Source organism: Drosophila bipectinata, chromosome 3L (genome assembly GCF_030179905.1).
Source record: "Drosophila bipectinata strain 14024-0381.07 chromosome 3L, DbipHiC1v2, whole genome shotgun sequence".
NCBI lineage: Eukaryota > Metazoa > Arthropoda > Insecta > Diptera > Drosophilidae > Drosophila > Drosophila bipectinata.
Genome location: NC_091738.1, coordinates 19,840,543 through 19,860,666, shown reverse-complemented (window position 1 = coordinate 19,860,666; position 20,124 = coordinate 19,840,543). Strand labels below are relative to the sequence as shown.

General features: G+C 40.4%; 1 protein-coding gene across 1 annotated transcript; it reads left to right on the top strand.

Annotated features, from left to right (window-relative positions):
* The first annotated feature begins 13,905 nt into the window (after nucleotides 1–13,905).
* LOC108121085 (dynein heavy chain, cytoplasmic-like) lies at nucleotides 13,906–19,816 on the top strand. Its single transcript, XM_043213970.2, is given in 5 exon segments — nucleotides 13,906–14,109; nucleotides 15,081–15,279; nucleotides 15,672–15,789; nucleotides 15,854–19,458; nucleotides 19,514–19,816. Coding segments are annotated over 5 exon segments (4,137 nt in total). The 5' UTR covers nucleotides 13,906–14,060; the 3' UTR covers nucleotides 19,680–19,816.
* Nucleotides 19,817–20,124: the final 308 nt, after the last annotated feature.

The window sequence follows — 20,124 nt, the reverse complement described above, 5'->3', positions numbered from 1 at the left end:
TTTCGAAAGCAACGCTTATTGGTAAAGGTACTTCAACTGGTTGATAGGTTTTGTCGAAGATAACTGGTGACGACGTGCAGACCTTGAAGAGACCCGTATGATGATCGAGGACAAGACCCTTCGAAAATCTTCTTATTAATGCTTGTCGTGGAGCCAGTTGGGCTCCAACATATAATGTGTATTGCTTTATATTTTCTTTATTATCGAATACATCGATTGCTTCACACAATTGCGACGTTAGAGGTATGATCGTGTAAGACTCTTTTTGTTCAGGTATTGCCCAAACTCTAACGGATGCAATATGTGAGCTCAAGAATATATTTTGTTTATTTTCCAAGTAATCAAGAAATTGACCAACAGTTTGATTTTTGATTTCAATGTCTTTCAAATAAAGAGTTGATTTTGACATTTTATCTTCCAAATCGTAAATTGAGAGTGCTATCTGCGTCGTAGTATCCGAACATATACCAGGAGATTGAGTAGTCGCTGTGTCTTGAACGGTAGAAAACACGAAAAAAAACTTGTTAAGATACTAAATCTAAAGATAGTACCTAACCTAAAGAAATAACTAAAATTTTGGGATACCAAAAACTGTTTTCAGAAAAAAATAAAAATGCTTAAATTAACAAAAAATCAATCGGTTAAAATAATAGTAGTGCAAATTTTCAAAACAAATCACAGCCAAAAAACAATTTCAAACAATTTTTAAACGATTGATTATTATAAACTTCATAATATGAAGTAATATTTAAGAATTAGAAGAAGATTTATTTGAATAGCCTTTGTTAAAAGATATTTTAAGTACGAATCCTCAATCCTGGTTTGGCTCATATTTACATTTTTTATACCCTTGCAGAGGGTATTATAATTTTGTCCAAAAGTGTGCAACGCAGTGAAGGAGACATCTCCGACCCTATTAAGTATATATATTCTTGATCAGGATCACCTCATGAGTTGATATGAGCATGTCCGTCTGTCTGTCCGTTTCTACGCGAACTAGTCTCTCAGTTTTGAAGCTATCGTCTTTAAACTTTGCACACACCCTTCTTTTCTTTGCACGCAGTATATAAGTCGGAACGGCCCGGATCGGCCGACTATATCCTATTGCTGCCATATAACTGAACGATCGGAATTGACCCAACTTTTGTGTTTTTGAAGATAGAAAGCTGGAACTTGGTACAGATTCTATTTTTGGTCAGTTCATCCAATCTACCAAATTTCATAAGGATCGGCCAACTATATCCGATGTTTGCGATATATATCCGGTTTTAACTGCATGGGTATATAAACCCATTTCCGATCGTTCAGTTATATGCCAATTTGGTTAGTCGTATTATTTTGCAAAAAAAAGTATTCAAATTAAATTAATCCCGATGTTCACTTTTTTTAAAAAAATAATTTTTTATTTTTGATTTTTAAAAAACTTTATTATTATTTCTTATTTGTTTCATAAACTTCGTTTAATCGCTTAAGGCTAGACCGATTGAAGATGACAGGCTTGCTTCCGGAATACGACTGCCAATTTTTAATAACCAGATAGCCAACAAACCTCGTCTTAAGGGGTTATATACAGTTGTACCGCGCAAAAATATGGATTTTTATCGATTTTTTTTTGACACCATAGAAAATATTTATGAAAAATGTTTTAACGACGTTGTTTAGTACATGTTTCTGGGTACTTAATTAAATTTTTTCATAAAAAAATATTACATAACAAAAATGTTATAGCCGAATTCCCGGATCGTCTTTCTTCGATGGTGTCTTGCGGTGGACATGATTTCTCGAAAACGGTTCATCCGAAATCCAAAATTCAAAAAAGTTTAGTTAGTATATTGTATTGTCTAGTCCGTGAACGAGGGATTTTTAAAAATTCTGATTAAAAAAAAATGGCGACGTTTTTAACAAAAAAAAACTTATATCTTATACTTTTTCAACGTATAAGATTTTCGTTTTTTGTGCTTTAAAAAACGAGTTTTCAAAAAAATTAAAAATCCCTCGTTCACGGACTAGCTAATATCATAATAAATAAGTGGTCAAATTTTGGTGTTGATCGGATTAGTAGTTTTTTAGTAATCGTGTCCACCGCAAAGGTAATTTCCCAAAAAAAAGATTCTGAGATAATCGCGTTCAAAGTTTCAAGTTTGTTCAAGTTTTATATGCAGATAGTGCGCTATAAATAGCTACAGCTTCGGTTCTAATGCTCCGATCGTTATGAATTTTTATGAGAGTATTTCCAATAGAACATACTTAAAGAACATGCAATAAAAAAAAATCGGTTTTTTCATATATCACAACTGTATATAACCCCTTAAGAGAAATAACCCAAAAGGGTACTTGGAGAGAATAAAAAATTGCCATAAGAGATTCTAAGAGAAAGGGATAATTGGCTGATGGAATAATTGAGTCATTGGTGAAGAGTGATAAGATCGGAAGATCGATCAATTTCGGACTGGTGACTGCGAGTCGGCTCTAATGTTTATGTCTGGCTTGGGCCATGAAAAATTTATGGGAATGTGTACATTCATACTAAATCCTTTCTAAGTCTAAAAACACCAAAGTTATAGCACTTCCGATCAATTAGTTATATGGCAGCATATAGTCATATAGTCATATAGTCGGCCGATGCTCCGATGTATATACATATTGCGTGAAAAGGAATGAAGGGTGTGTGCAAAATTTCAGGTCGATAGCTCTAAAACTGAGAGACAAGTTAGAAAGAAGTAGAAACAGACAGACCGACATGCACCTCCAACTGAAGAGGTGATCCGGATCAAGAATATATTTTCTTTATAGGGTCGGAAATGTCTCCTTCACAGCGTTGCACACTTTTGACCAAAATTATAGACCAAAGGATATAAAAATCTTTAAAGTGACATTAGGAACTATTTAAGCTACCAAAACATGCTTCATAAGTTTTTATAATTTGAATGTTTTTTTTTTTAATAACTTTCATGTTGGAAGAAGAAATATCGAATTTCTTTAATAAAATATTCTTAAATAATTTCTTGTGGGTAAATTCATGTGATAAAATAATGGTTGAAATAAGCTGCGACCATTTTATACATATTCTTGAAAATAAATTGTCCTGGAAAAAAAAGAAAATAAAAAGCAAAACTTGTTATTTAGCGAGCATTTATTTTGTTACGAATTAAGACAATAAAGATTAATATTTTTGGAATAAGTTGTATTGCTTCAATAAGCCTTTTTTCATACGGATTAGCTCAGAATGGCTGAACATATTCGTCCCATATGTCATTCATATATTGCTCCATATTTAGGTGGGGTTGCAAGTTGCGGATTATTTCATGATGGGCGTTTTGTATGATCAATCGTCGAATGTTAGCAAACAATTGACTGTGCTCCCTTAACAAGAATTTACAGGTCGGTATAATATTATCCAATGCGATAATCTGCCAATTTTTTTCAATTTTCACATTTTCCATGAAAGACGCAAAATCAATCGCCCCGTCTACTGTTGAAGTCACACGGTGATTTGAAATCATTCCCCATGGTGTATTTTCAGAGCTCAAGTTCTTCTTATTAGAAGTGCGTACACTTCTACCAAATTCATTATATGCTTCTTTCACCTTATTTTGTAAATTATCCAGTTCTTTCGTCTTATTCGAGCCACTCGATTCATGCAAAGTTTCGACGACATCAAGTCGTCCTCCAAGAGTAAATTGATTTGGTACATACCATCCGTACCGGTTCAATAGCTCGACGACCTTTATCGTGCGATTTAACGATTGTAAATTGCCATCCACGATGGAATAAAGTTCCGTGACGAATAACGGCTCCAGATCTATTCTAGTTTCTTCCATAACTAGTCGAGTTTTCATGTTTAATAGTGATGCGACTGCATACTTTGTTTTCATTGAACTCTTCGACGTGTTTTTATTCTTTTTTAAATTATCCGCCGTACTTGTCGTGATGAATTCTGATATTTCAATAGAAAATTCATTTTTATTAGATTTTTTAAAATCTGAGGTATCGACCAATTCGATAATACGCTTCTTGAAAACAACGCCTGTCCCAGTAGGATCTTCAACTGGCTGATAGCTTTTTTTGAAGGTAACTGGGGACAAGATGCCGATCTTAAAGAGTCCCATATGATGGTCGAGGACTAGACCCCTCAATAATCTTTTCGTTAAAACTTGTTCTGGAGTCTGTTTCGTTCCAACAAATAATGCGTATTGTAGCTTATCGATTGGTTTATTATAAAATAAATCGATTGCTTCGCACAATGGAGTCGTTAGAGGTGTGATCGTGTAAGACACTTTATCTTCAGGTATATTCCAAGCTTTTTCGAATGCAATATGTGAACTCAATGATATATTTTGTTTATTTTCTAAGTAATCAAGAAACTTGCCAACAGTTTGATTTTTGATGTCAATGATGCTCAAATTAAGACTCCATTTGGTCATCATCTGGGAGTGGTCATCTCCCAAATCGTAAATTAAGAGTTCGATTGTCTGCGACATTATATGCGAACAATTACCATGTGTTCGAGCAGTCGCTGTGTCTGTAAAACTCAAAATAATTATTGTCCATAGATATTGAAAGCACACATACATATATCGAAAAAGTGGAAGGAAAATCGAATAAGTGAATAAGTTTACATGGGGTGTCAACCAGCACCAAAGAACGTTTTACAGCTCTTTAGTAAAAATATTAAAAATTTTAATTTTTTTTTTTTCGGAATTGAAGGCTTTCTTTCATACATTTATCATAAAGTTTAGAGGCCCAGACGACCGAGGGACGCTCAAAAAACGATTAATTAACTAAATAGAAAAGACAGAGAGATAACTAAGATGTATTACTTAGGAAATTTAAAATTCTTGTTTTTAAACTTGAAGGTAGACCCAATGTAGGGCAGAAAGAGAGAGATAGAGTAGAGAACATTGTAGTTCAAACATAAGACCCTAAGGGGAACCCTAAGGAATATCGGACGAAAATTTTTACTCCGTCTATTAGGAATATTGAAATGTAGTCGGCTGTTAATGTTAGTAAATTTTGGCTGAGGTTATGTAGAAAAACTACACCCAGCATTGTATTTAGATTTGTTAATGCTGGTAAGTTTGCTTGTATGAGTTGGCTTCGATTAGAGTGAAGGTTCGCCTAGAAGTTCTGAATTAAGAATTTATGGCTCTAAAACATGGATATAGACACTCGCTGAACAAATCTAAACATTTTTTGGAAGTTCTTCCCAAAGTTGAACTTTCATTACGAAAGCTTTGTACGGACACCCCTGGCAACTACATGTTGTTAGAAATAAATGCATACATTTGATAAAAATATTAGTATTACAATTTCGTAAAAGCCTGGAGCATGACTATCCATTTTAAATTGTTTGTTTTAAATTTGTGCTTCGATGTTCAAGAAATATTAGTTTGAAAACACACTACGAAATGAACGCAGGTATTATAATACTTGTCTGGAAAAATACCATTTTTGGTATGTAAGCTAAGATATTGGTGTATTGTTATTGCGAATAGATCGGCAATGGCCCGATCAGAGTTGGCAGATGAATGTTCAAACGTAATCATAGGAGAAAAAGATACATGTTAACGCTTAGTGTTTACAAAGTTATAAAAATGCTTTGGTTCCTGAGTAAATTGAACCCGGCAGCCGCGATCATAATTCCTATAACATTCAGCGTTATGCACGGTAAAATTTGACTGAGCTAGTAGATATTTAGAAAAATCTATTCTACTGACGGTTTTGTTTATATTTAAGTAAAAGCCTGTTTTTAGTATTTTTTAAGTTCGCGAGGCACCTTGTAAACCAAAAAGGATTTGTTAAAGCAGATGGTTATTTCCATGGGGAAGACCTAGGGACATGGGACATGCCCACGGTGAAGTCATGGTGCGTGATAAAAATGGTGAGTTATCGACATTAGACCACTTTATTCTGGGATATTAAAGTCACCCAGAGGTGGGTCACGGGCACTCATAAGATTAAAGTCGGATTGAGTAGCGGACAAATTATGCCAATATGTGGGCGTTTCGGACGAAGGCGGTATATACGAACTAATAATAGTAATGTATAAGGATTTAGCGTACAAAATGATTTTAACGCAAATAAAGTATTCAAACTATTGTGATTTAACCTATTCAGAAGTTAGGAGTTTACCGAAATGAGGACTCCACCCCCCATTCGCAGAGGTCGATCACGTCTGAAAGTGGTATACTTAGTTGGAAAAACTTCGGTGCTAAAGACCTCCGGCTTTAACCAAGTTTCGGTAAAGGCTATAACAAGGGATTCAAAGATAGAAATATCAGAATATACATAGCTTAGGGAGTTCGCTACGTAGCCCCCCTAGTATTCTGATAGATAAGTGTTAGTGACGATATTGGTTTTGAATTAGTGGACGAAGAAGAGGTGGAAGGTTGGTCAGTGGTTCTAATATGTGGAAGCTTCACTCCCAATGGACTTATACAACTTTTTTCTTTACGGTACTAGGCTGATGTTCTTGGACAAAAATGTTCTCTGACCAAAAACTGGATGAACAAATCGTCTTGAACATCAGAGCGGGCATACGAATCTTAAAGTAGACGTGCGCCTTGTACTACAAGTATATTTAGTTATGTCCGCCACCTTTATATCGCCTTTTGTTTTGGCTTTGATCAAAGATTATAATGTACATACATAGATGGGACATCATGGCCCTTAATGGTCTACTTTTTTCGTCGAGCTTGTAGGTGAGGGGGAACGCATATGCATACGGTTCTATTTTTAGAAAACTTTACATGTATCCGTCAACTAAAATATGTGCCTTTGAATGTATGTACATATGTATGTATGTGTGACTGCTCGTACGACGGCGTAAAAACGATTTGGCTTCAAAAATTTCAATTTCTCAACGTTTCTGTTTACAATGCGCCGATGTGGTAGTAGAACAAATAGTCCTTTACATCAGCGAGTTGATTGAGTCAGGATAGTAGCCAAATGCATAGAGTAGATGCTCTTTGTATAACTTTCCAAGGTTCGAATCCTACTTAGGATAGGACTTCGATGTTTTTCTTTTTTTTTTAATTATCTTCAAGCTCTATCTTTAATTTCAGTATTAAAGAAAAAAAACAAGAAAAGAAAGCTAACTTCGGGCGGAGCCAAAGTTTACATACTCTTGCAGTTAAAACCGGATATATATCGCAAACATTGGATATAGTTGGCTGATCCTTATGATTACATCATAATAAAACTAATTAACTAAAATAAAAAATCTAAAAAAAGTCCCAAACTTCTATCTTCAAAAATACGAAAGTTAATATTTCTACCAAGTACCATTTCCGATCGTTCAGTTATATGGCAGCTATAGGATATAGTCGGCCGATCCTAATGAAACTTGGTAGGTTGGATCAACTGGCCAAAAATAGAATCTGTATTAAGTTTCAGCTTTCTATCTTCAAAAACACGAAAGTTGGGTCATTTCCGATCGTTCAGTTATATGGCAGCTATAGGATAGAGTCGGCCGATCCTTATGAAATTTGGCATGTCGTAATGGTTTGCCAAAAATAGTGTCAAATTTGAACTCTCTAACTCTAAAAACAACAAAGTTATACCTTTTCCGATCAATCAGTTATATGGCAGCTATAGGATATAGTCGGCCGATCCGGGCCGTTCCGACTTATATACTGCGTGCAAAGGAAAGAAGGGTGTGTGCAAAGTTTCAAGACGATAGCTTCAAAACTGAGAGACTAGTTCGCGTAGAAACGGACAGACAGACGGACATGCTCATATCAACTCAGGAGGTGATCCTGATCAAGAATATATATACTTTATAGGGTCGGAGATGTCTCCTTCACTGCGTTGCACACTTTTGGACAAAATTATAATACCCTCTGCAAGGGTATAATTAAACATTATGACCGGTTAATAAAATTCCAAGGAAGTCCGTCGGTCATTTTATCATCCGACACGTCAGTCACTAATTTCCCCATTAGCGGAATAAAAAAACAATAAATAAATAAAATTAAATATAAAAATATTAATAAAACTAAAACTTTTTAAAACGAAACTGGTTCCACGACGAACTGATGATGGTAGGTGATGTAGGTGATTTTAAAATTTTGTATTTTTCTTGATTGGATTATAAATTTTGGAAAACAATTAAAATATAATATAAATAGATTTAAAAAAAAAAGCGGATGTCCCGAGCCTGATTTGAACTCGTTTTACTCTGAACATCAGCCAAGCACTCGGTTATCCCTCATTCGTTGTCGCGCGAATAATTTCTCAAACTTAACTTGTCGCGCTTGTCGGAGAGTTGTTCTCAGTTTTAATCCTTGGGGTGACCAAAGATACATATGAGCGGCTGCGTTATTATCGGCTGAGCAGTCTGAGGCGGATCACTAACAGTGCTTACGCTTACGCTTAGGGGACTAATTTAGCAGCTGAAGGCCGCTAACCTTAGTGACAAGCGCGCAGAGCTGGTGATTGATTTTTTTGAAAACCAGTGATCAACTCTTTAAGTCCGTTCTCAGTCTGTCTCATGAACGACCTCACCTCGTCTTGGACAGCACAACAATTACCACAACAATAATGGAGACAAGACCTACGAGAAATGGCATCCGAAACTGAGACAGTGAACCCGGAACACTTGGCGTGTACAACGATAGCCAGCAATGGATGGTAGGCTGGGATGAGGAGCTTGTCTTATTACAAAAATTCATTGAGCAGACCCGTTTAAATTCTATTTTACTATCAAAAATATAAAAAATATATAAAAAGTTTAAAAAACAATGTACCTTTTATCACTGCACATTGGGCCAGCGAACCGATTTTTCGACAAAAATTCAAATTTTTCATAGAAAGTTAAAGTATTTATTAAATTTAGTATTTAAATAATATACATATACTTTGACTAAAATGAATCAAATAAATTTAATTGCTTTGATGCACCACAGCCCTTTAAAGTCAGCTGTTTTATTTCGAGCGAGGGAAAGATTTTGTTTGCTTGTGAGCGTGCCAATTTTTTGTGGTTTAAGTCATTTTCCTAAAATTATGGAAGATAGACTTTGATTATGTTTGATAGTGTTCTTTGTGTGCGTTTATTGGCGTTGTCCAAAAGTAGAAAGATAACCTGCTAACCCGCCTATTGTGGATTATACAAAATTTCCAAATTTGTAATAAAAGTGTATATAAACTAATTTTATTACCCTTTTTTGCTCCATTTTGTAGCGATATGTATAAATCCCTACCAGCAGAAGTAATCAAACTTTTTGAATCATCAAATTTGCTATTTTCTTGTAACATGACAAATAATAACAATGTTCCCAATATTGATGCTAGCAATAGTGATAGTGAGGAAGGCTAGGCTAGGGAAGGCGTGGTCAGATCGGTGTGAAACTCTGATATATTTTTATGTGCATCGACACTATCATATCACTGTGCCAAAAAGAGCCAAAGCGGGAGCTTTGAAGAGAGTGATTGAGAGAGAAATTGAGATTAAGGAAGAAAATTGAAGAGAAGTTTTTAAGGCACGTACAATTTTTATAAAATAAACATTAAAACATCATAAAAACTTACAGCACGTTTGGTTTGGTTTGTTTATATCCTTGCTACCCTCTGCAATTTATATTATATAATTATAATTTTCTAATTGCATTATTTCCTTTTATAACCTTAAAAAGGTTATAAAAAAAAGGTAAAACGGAATACCTTTTTATAACCTTTCTTTTATAATAGTTTTATAACCTCCATAATTTTGGTCAAATATGTGCAACGCAGAGCAGGACGTCAGGATCACCTCCTGAGTTGATATAAGCACGACATAATATATTTTTTTAGCGTTTCAATAAAAGCAAACTAGCACGAATATTTTAATTTATTGTTAATGAATTAATTACAAATACGAAATCTATGAAAAAAATAATTAATAGCAATAACATAATTTTGAAGACTCACCTGCGAAAGAAAGCAAAGAAGCCATGAGTACGAAGAAATACTTTATGGACGACATTTTTATATTAAGTCTTGAACTGCACAAACTCTCGACTACAAGTCAAGTTGATTGCCGAAACGAAACTGAGCTCGGTTTGGCGAACGTTGTTAATTTATACTATTCCGATTTGGTTTCATACTTTATCGCGTAAGAAGCATCGCTTTCTGTTTAAATTTTTTCAAATATGTAAGCATTTATAATTGCAAAAAACACAACGCGATAATCATAACAAGCCACGCTCTATGATAATGAACAATATAAGGGAAAAACCAGAGACATACTAAATTTTTGGGCGATTCCGCAGCTTAATATATATGTATAGTAATAAAGCGTTGCTATATTAAAGCAACGGATACCTTGCAGAGGTTTTAGAAAAATTTGAGAATTTGAGGTCATATGTATAAGTCCGCTTAACGACTAAGTTATTAAATTTTATTACATAAAATCATGCGCAGGGGACATTCTATTTTGTCATTTTCGTAGCATGAACCCACTTGCTCTTCCCTATCACAAAAACCCATTCTTTCTATAAAAGTTATGTATATTTTCCCTTTAAGTCCACCGCAGCAAAGTTCACCGAAAACTCACATTGATCCTTAGTCAGTGATTATCATCGATCCTGATCATATTTTCCCTAAAGTAAAAAAAAATGTTGCATACTTTTGTGTGTTTCACATCATATCTCATATAAACAAAGTAACTCATATAAACTTTTTGATTATTATTAAAAATCGGTACTATTACTCTTGTCCTTACTATTTTTTTTAATAGGAACGACGAAAAATATTGCCTGAATCTAATAGCATTTAAAAAGGCAGACGTACATGGACGACAGACGATTCTAAAAGAATATATGATTTGGATCAAGAACAGAATCTGAAATTCCTTTTGCAATATACCCTCGGGAATATACCCTCGTACTTTACTGGGTAAAACTGGGTATAAAACTTTAGCAACGAATTTTTAAAATTATCAGAAATATGCCAAAACAAGAAAGGAAAGCTAACTTCGGGCGGAGCCGAAGTTTATATACCCTTGCAGTTAAAACCGGATATATATCGCAAACATCGGATATTGGTGGCCGATCCTTATGAGAATATCATATTAAAACCAATTTATTAATTAATTAATTAAAAAAATGTCCCAAGCTTCTATCTTCAAAAATACCAAAGTTGGTATTTCTACCAAATACCATTTCCGATCGTTCAGTTATATGGCAGCTATAAGATATAGTCAACCGATCGTTATAAAATTTGGTAGGTCGGATTAACTGACCAAAAATATAATCTGTACCAAGTTCCAGCTTTCTATCTTCAAAAACACGAAAGTTGGGTCATTTCCGATCGTTCAGTTATATGGCAGATATAGAATATAGTCGGCCGATCCTTATAAAATTTGGCATGTCGTTATGTTTTGCCAAAAAATAGCTCTCATGTCAAAGAGGAAAGAAGGGCTTGTGTAAAGTTTCAAGTCGATAGCTTTAAAACTGAGAGACTAGTTCGCGTAGAAACAGACAGACATGCTCATATCAACTCAGGAGGTGATCCTGATCAAGAATATATATACTTTTTAGGGTCAGAGATGTCTCCTTCACTGCGTTGCACACTTTTGGACAAAATTATAATACCCTCTGCAAGGGTATAATTATCAGCGGAAACCAATTTTGTGTTTTCCAATGGTTGGTACATATGTATATGTATATCATCGAAAGCGTCGCTTTCTGGCTATAAATATGAGACAATTTGAACATGTTGGCAGTTTTGATTTCAAATTTCATCAATAACGTATGGCTTGAATCTTTTACAATGAAAATCAAATTTTCGTTACTATCTTCCGTAGTAGTGATTCTGGTCAATTATTCTTGTGCGTCTGTCGAACTTTGTTTCATAAGAAATGGAGTGAACGTAAACAAATCATTTGACTCCCCGTATGTTATTTATGAAGCGGCACGAAAAGAACTGAATTTAGCAGATGACGAAGATTTTAAGGATGGCAATGTTTTCATCGATAGACAAATTGAAAACCGGATGATATTGCAACAAGACAAGTGTAATGTAATTGTCAGTCAAAGTGCAGAGTCTTCAATAAATATTTGTATTTTGAACGATCTATGCAAAAGAATAGTCTTGAAAAATAACGAAAAGGTCAATTCCTTGCGCGATAAATTTCTCGCTTCATTGCCAAAACATTACCGTGATGATCAATGTGCCGATATTGTGTTTTTAAATAACAAAGGTCAAGAGATCCAGCGTTCCGAGGAAATACACGTACCATTTCAAAATATTGCAAAACATGATAAAATCGAAGCCTACAATAAATTCATCTACAATCTGACGGAATTGGACATCACATGGCTTTTATACAGTCATCGAGTGCGAGTGAATAATAAGAAGTCATTAAGAAGTCTGCGATATTGGATAACACAACCAGAAGCATGTCCTAATTTAAAAGATATGCTGAATTTACCCGATAAGACATTGTTTCCAAATCCTATCAACAATTTAGCAGAAAATTGGCTATCAAGGGACAAACGCGTGGATCTCAAGAATGTAAAAAGCCGTAATGTAGTGAATACTCAACTAGTTGCACCGTACAACCACGAGGACCACTTGGAAATAAATGAGTATGCTTATAAGACTCAAGAATCGAAAATCCAAAGATTATACTATGTTGACGTTAACGAAAAAGACAAAATTGCTTTTACCGGATCGCGAACTGATGAATTTAAGGATAATTACCTAACAGTAAAAATAGAATCCCGGTCGCCAAAACCCAAGATACTTTTGACGCTGAAAGACGTTCGATCAACCAATAATCGAGCTGTTGCCTGGACTAACGTCGTCATATCAACAAACAATACTGCTGTTACTTTCATTGTCGAATGGGATAATTATAAAGAAGGTTATTCGTACCTTTGCGAATTATTCGATTATGGTCAAAAACATGAAATTCATAAATTAGCAGAATTTTCTAATGAAGGTGGTCGTTGTATTTTCAATTACATTAAGGATGGCACTTCGATGTATGATTTGTTGTTAAGCCAACAACAACTAATAGAAAATGGCGAAGATCTCTCGAAATTCCGATACGAGCTGGGTGTGTCTGTGTCTCCTGTTCGACCTAATAAATGGACATGGGGATATAAACGTAGTAAGAGAGAAGCTCAATTTACTGGCAACACGGACATACATCAAGATCAGATAAAAATGGGAGGCGCAGGAAAAGGTGATTTAAAAACACAAAAATTCGGTATGATACTCCATTGGGAAGACGAAAATTACATGGAAGAGAATAAAAGATTATTATATTTTAACGTCTTTATTTTCAAATCTCAAGAGATAGCTGAAAAAATTATTGAAGATGTTGCCACATTTTAAACAATTTTCTAAACTATTTTTTCATTGCATATTTGAATTAATTTCTTAAAAACTTTTAAATTTTAAAAATTGAATTAGAGACTAAACTGTAAAAGAAATATTTACATCACATTTATATGTGTATCTTTGGAAATATTAAAGTAAAACATGTAATATAAATTGCGATTTTTATTTGAAAACTAAGCCTTGTTTTATTTCTTCGGGAGTCAAATTGCACCACAACAGACACAACCATTTTTTAAATCGAAGATGATATTGAATTTCAAAACCTAATTGTTAGCAAATAATGGGGTTTTTTTTACAAGTTTGTCGTCAACAGTCTTCGTACAGTAGCAGCTTAAAGGTCGGGAAGTGTCCTTCGTCTTGGTAATGGGTGTGGTGCACCAGATTCGGAAATTTTTTTGGTCAGTGCGGATTTGTTGGTCACTCTGGGTGATATTGTTGATGAAGTGGTTTAACGATGTTAAACTTATTGTTTAAGATACATTTTTTTTGGCAAACAAAAAACGTGAAAATCGTTGAAACAAAATAACCCCAACCAAAACAAGGTAATACTGAAACGGAAGTCGCTGGCGGTGAAGAAGCAGGAACTACAGGCCAAGAACGAGGCGGCCAACGCGTAGCTCAAGCAGATGTTCCAGGACCAGCAAGAGGCCGAGAAGAAGAAGATCTAGTCGCAGGAGATCCAGATCCGGCTGGCCGACCAAACAGTCAAGATCGAGGAGAAGCGCAAATATGTGATGGCCGACCTGGCTCAGGTGGAGCCGGCTGTCATCGAAGCCCAGCAAGGTGAGTTCGTCGGGCGACAGGGCACCAGAGGGAGGGACATAAAGATCTGTTACCTAGCATTAAGGTATTCCCTAAGGACGAAGTGTCGCGAGACTGTGTTGTGTCCACAAGGAGGGACCTCATCGCCTTTGATTTCAATAATTATAATGACGTGTTTTTAATTTTGAACCCCACCACACCACACCTAACTCACTGCCACATTCCCACTCCTCCCATAGCCGTTAGCTCGATCAAAAAGAAACACCTGGCCGAGGTGAGGTCGATGGCCAATCCACCGGCCGTGGTCAAGCTGGCCCTGGAGTCGGTCTGCGAGCTGCTGAACGAGAGTGCCACCGACTGGAAGGCCATTAGGGGCATCCTCGTTAAAGACAGCTTCATCTCCTCGATCGTTAACTTGGAGACTGACAAGATCACGTACGCAACCTTTCTCTCTAGCATCACGCTCCCACTTCAGCACCTCATCTCTAATCCGAACCGCGATCGATCCTCCTCCCATAAATGTATAATCCAAACATGCCATCCATAACCCAACATGTACACTGTATACTCCAACCAACACCAAAGCATACGCAGCGCACTGGCTAAGCTCAACATATAACCCCTAACCGATACCCAGGACATCCGATGTCCGAGGCTGTATAGACGTTTTCGCCTCTGTGTGTGTGAAACTAAAGACTGACCTTTCGAAAGAGGGATGCTCCACAGGACACTGTCTCACAGATTCTCGATCGGCTGGCCGATCCTACTGTACTTATTTTGAGGTCACTAGAGATGGTGCAAGGGTATGACTAACTAGCAGTCGTAACCCCGACCGAAGACTAGGTGCCAGATGTAACGCCCCGAGAGAGCGGGTCCTTAGTAAATAACTATAACTAGCCTAATCTAATAACATCCGTTTATTAATTCTGATCCTCCTCGTTAACCACTCCCAACCCATCGACCATCGACCATCGACGATCGACGATGTGCAGCGGTCAAGTCGATACGCAAGCAACAGCTCGTTGAGGTGCGAACCATGGCTAATCCACCGTCGGTGGTCAAGTTGGCCCTGGAATCGATCTGCCTGCTGCTGGGCGAGAATGCGACCGATTGGAAATCGATCCGGGCCGTGATCATGCGCGAAAATTTCATAAATTCAATTGTATCTAACTTCGGTACCGAGAACATAACGTAAGCATGAACCAAGTTATTACCAACACCCACACCCATTTCGTTCTCGACTCGAATCCAGTTGTTTCTCGTTGATGTTTTTGATGTTGATGCTGTTATGCCCTAGTTTTGAGAGTAGAAATTGGATTTTGTTTGATTTTGTTGCGTAGTTTTGTTTCACAGGCGAGCTGCGGCCGCCCTATGGTTTGTAAATATTTGCAATACTCTCTAATGCCTACTTATTTTCAAACTAATTTTGGTTATTGGCTGCCACTTTTGTTTGAACTTTAATGGTTTTGGGCGAACTTTTCGCTGGTTCGTAGTAATCCCGATGCTTTGCTTGCCTTCATACTCACTAACCACCAAACCCCTGGCTTGAGGCTCGTCTAATAATGATCTTGTATTCCCGAAAGCGATGAGGTGCGCGAGAAGATGAAGTCCAAGTACCTCAGCAACCCAGACTACAACTTCGAGAAGGTCAACCGTGCCAGTATGGCGTGCGGACCCATGGTTAAATGGGCCATAGCTCAGGTGAGACTAATGCTCATGATGAGTAAGAAAGGACTCCTTTAACTTGATTCCGTTCCACTTCCAGATTGAGTATGCCGACATGCTGAAGCGCGTCGAGCCCTTGCGCGAGGAGTTGCGCTCGCTGGAGGAGCAGGCCGACGTTAACCTGGCCAGCGCCAAGGAGACCAAGGACCTGGTGGAGCAGCTGGAGCGCAGCATCGCTGCCTACAAGGAGGAGTACGCTCAGTTGATTTCCCAGGCCCAGGCCATCAAAACGGATCTGGAGAACGTCCAGGCCAAGGTGGACCGCTCGATCGCTTTGCTCAAGAGCCTCAACATTGAGCGAGAGCGTTGGGAGTCTACCAGCGAGACGTTCAAGTCTCAGATGTCCACGATTGTGGGCGACGTGCTGCTGTCCGCAGCCTTCATAGCCTACGGTGGCTACTTCGACCAGCACTATCGGTTGAATCTGTTCACCACCTGGTCGCAGCATCTCCAGGCGGCCAGCATCCAATACCGGGCAGACATCGCACGCACCGAGTATCTGTCCAATCCCGACGAGCGTCTCAGGTGGCAGGCCAACGCCCTGCCCACGGACGACTTGTGCACGGAGAACGCCATCATGCTGAAGCGCTTCAACCGCTACCCTCTGATCATCGATCCCTCGGGTCAGGCCACTACCTTCCTGCTCAACGAATATGCCGGAAAGAAAATCACGAAGACGTCCTTCCTGGACGAATCTTTCCGCAAGAATCTGGAGTCCGCGCTCCGCTTCGGTAATCCTCTGCTGGTGCAAGACGTGGAGAACTATGACCCTATTCTGAATCCCGTGCTCAATCGCGAACTGCGTCGCACGGGTGGTCGAGTGCTGATCACTCTAGGTGACCAGTATATTGACTTGTCACCCTCGTTCGTCATATTCCTGTCCACTCGGGATCCCACTGTCGAGTTCCCTCCGGACATCTGCTCCGGAGTTACGTTTGTGAACTTCACTGTGACCCGAAGCTCGCTCCAGTCGCAGTGCTTGAACCAAGTGCTGAAGGCGGAGCGCCCAGACATCGATGAGAAGCGCTCCGATCTTCTGAAGCTGCAGGGCGAGTTCCGTTTGCGACTCCGCCAGCTGGAGAAGAGCCTGCTGCAGGCGCTGAACGACGCCAAGGGCAAGATCCTGGACGACGACTCGGTGTTTACCACCCTGGAGACCCTCAAGAAGGAGGCCTACGACATCAACCAGATGGTGGACGAGACCGACAAGGTCATAGCTGAGATTGAGACGGTGTCCCAGCAGTACCTTCCCCTCTCGGTGGCGTGCAGCAATATTTACTTCACCATGGACAGCCTTAACCAGGTGCACTTTCTGTACCAGTACTCGCTAAAGATGTTCCTCGACATATTCTCGACCGTGCTGTACAACAATCCGAGGTTGGAGGGCAAGTCGGACCACTCGGAGCGTCTGGGCATCGTGACCAAGGATCTGTTCCAGGTCTGCTACCAAAGAGTGGCCCGTGGAATGCTCCACAACGACCGCCTGACCTTCGCTCTGCTCATGTGCAAGATCCATTTGAAGGGCACCTCGGAGTCCAACCTGGATGCCGAGTTCAATTTCTTCCTGCGCAGCCGCGAAGGATTGCTGGCCAATCCCACGCCCGTGGAGGGCCTATCTGGCGAGCAGGTGGAGGGAGTCAACCGCCTGGCCACCCGGCTGCCCATCTTCCGAAAGCTGCTAGAGAAAGTGCGCGCCATGCCGGAGCTGGGTGCCTGGCTGCAGCAGAGCTCTCCGGAGCAGGTGGTGCCGCAGTTGTGGGACGAGTCCAAGGCCCTCAGCCCGATAGTCAGCTCCGTTCATCAGCTGCTGCTGATCCAGGTCTTCCGGCCGGACCGCGTCATCGCCGCCGCTCACAATGTGGTGAACACGGTTCTGGGCGAGGATTTCATGCCCAACGCCGAGCAGGAACTTGACTTTGCCAACGTGGTGGACAAGCAGTTGAACTGCAACACCCCGGCCCTGCTGTGCTCCGTGCCTGGATTCGATGCCTCTGGACGCGTGGATGACTTGGCTGCGGAGCAGAACAAGCAGATATCCAGCATCGCCATCGGATCCGCCGAGGGCTTCAACCAGGCCGAACGGGCCATCAACATGGCCTGCAAGAGCGGTCGCTGGGTCCTGCTGAAGAACGCTCACTTGGCGCCGCAATGGCTGGTCCAACTGGAGAAGAAGATGCATTCCTTGCAGCCGCACTCCGGCTTCCGGCTCTTCCTCACTATGGAAATAAACCCGAAGGTGCCAGTCAACCTTCTCCGTGCAGGCCGCATCTTTGTGTTCGAACCTCCACCGGGTATTCGGGCCAACCTTTTGCGCACCTTCTCCACTGTTCCGGCTGCCAGGATGATGAAGGCTCCTAGCGAGCGGGCACGCCTGTACTTCCTGTTGGCCTGGTTCCATGCCATCGTCTAGGAGCGCCTTCGCTACGTGCCCCTGGGTTGGGCCAAGAAGTACGAGTTTAACGAGTCGGATCTCCGTGTCGCTTGCGATACGTTGGACACCTGGATCGACACCACAGCCATGGGTCGTACCAACCTCCCGCCGGAGAAGGTGCCATGGGATGCTCTGTTCACGCTTCTGTCCCAGTCCATTTATGGAGGCAAGATCGACAACGACTTCGATCAGCGGCTGCTGACCTCCTTCCTGAAGAAACTCTTCACCGCCCGCAGCTTCGAGGCAGACTTTGCCTTGGTGGCCAATGTAGATGGATCCTCCGGTGGCCTCCGGCACATCACTATGCCAGACGGAACTCGCCGCGATCACTTCCTGAAGTGGATTGAGAACCTCACAGATCGCCAGACGCCTTCGTGGCTGGGACTGCCGAACAACGCCGAAAAGGTTCTGCTCACGACCAGGGGAACCGATCTGGTCAGCAAGCTGCTGAAGATGCAGCAGCTGGAGGACGACGATGAGCTGGCATACAGCGTGGAGGATCAGTCGGAGCAGTCGGCCTCTGCAGTGGCAAGAAGCGAGGACGGACGTCCGTCCTGGATGAAGACGCTGCACAACTCGGCCACCGCCTGGCTGGAACTGCTCCCGAAGAGCCTGCAGGTGCTGAAGCGCACAGTGGAGAACATCAAGGACCCACTGTACCGCTACTTCGAACGCGAGGTGACCAGCGGCGCCCGGCTGCTGCAGACGGTGATCCTAGATCTCCAGGATGTGGTCTTGATCTGCCAGGGCGAGAAGAAGCAGACCAACCACCACCGCTCCATGCTCTCCGAGCTGGTGCGCGGCATCATCCCGAAGGGCTGGAAGCGATACACTGTTCCTGCTGGCTGCACGGTGATCCAGTGGATCACGGACTTCAGCAACCGGGTGCAGCAGCTGCAGAAGGTGTCGCAGCTGGTCTCGCAGGCGGGAGCCAAGGAGCTGCAGGGCTTCCCCGTTTGGTTGGGTGGTCTGCTCAACCCGGAGGCCTACATAACGGCCACCAGGCAGTGCGTGGCCCAGGCGAACAGCTGGTCGCTCGAGGAGCTGGCCCTGGAAGTAACCATCACGGATGCTGGTCTGAAGACCGATCAGAAGGATTGTTGCTTCGGCGTAACCGGGTTGAAGCTCCAGGGCGCTCAATGCAAGAACAACGAGCTACTGCTCGCCTCCACCATTATGATGGACCTGTCCCTTACCATCCTCAAGTGGGTCAATTAAGTATAATCCGATGATTCATTGGAGTTTTTATTAATCCAAGTTATCTACCAGGATCTCCTCGGAGACTCGTATCAGCAAGCTCACGTTGCCCGTCTACTTGAACTCCACCCAAACAGAGCTTCTCTTCACCGTGGACTTGGCGGTGGCTGCCGGACAGGATTCGCACAGTTTCTATGAGCGTGGCGTCGCCGTTTTGACTTCCACCGCCTTGAATTAAGTGCCCGGCTAGGGCATTCGCGAATATTTGGGATTCAACATCCGTATATCCACTATATCCCAACAATATACTCAGTATCCACTTTTGCATTAAAAATATTGTAATCCATATTAAAGAAATGTCTGCATTACACAAAATTCAGATAAAAAATGCAAAATCTATCAGGGGTGCCACAGAAAAGCTCAAAAACACTGAAAAATGATTACCCAGGCACAGAATTCCGAGTGGTTTAGCCAAGACAAAAACCATTTTGGTGCAAGTTAAAAATGCTGCCAGATTGCATAATGAAACATTTCTTTTGGCTTCTAATTGATTTGAAATAATTATTTGTGAAAAAAATGCATTACAATGACACATTCAATTCATAATAAATGGGTAAAAACTAATTTGAGCTTCATTCAATACATTTTATTCAAACGAATACATTCAAAACGTGGCATCACTG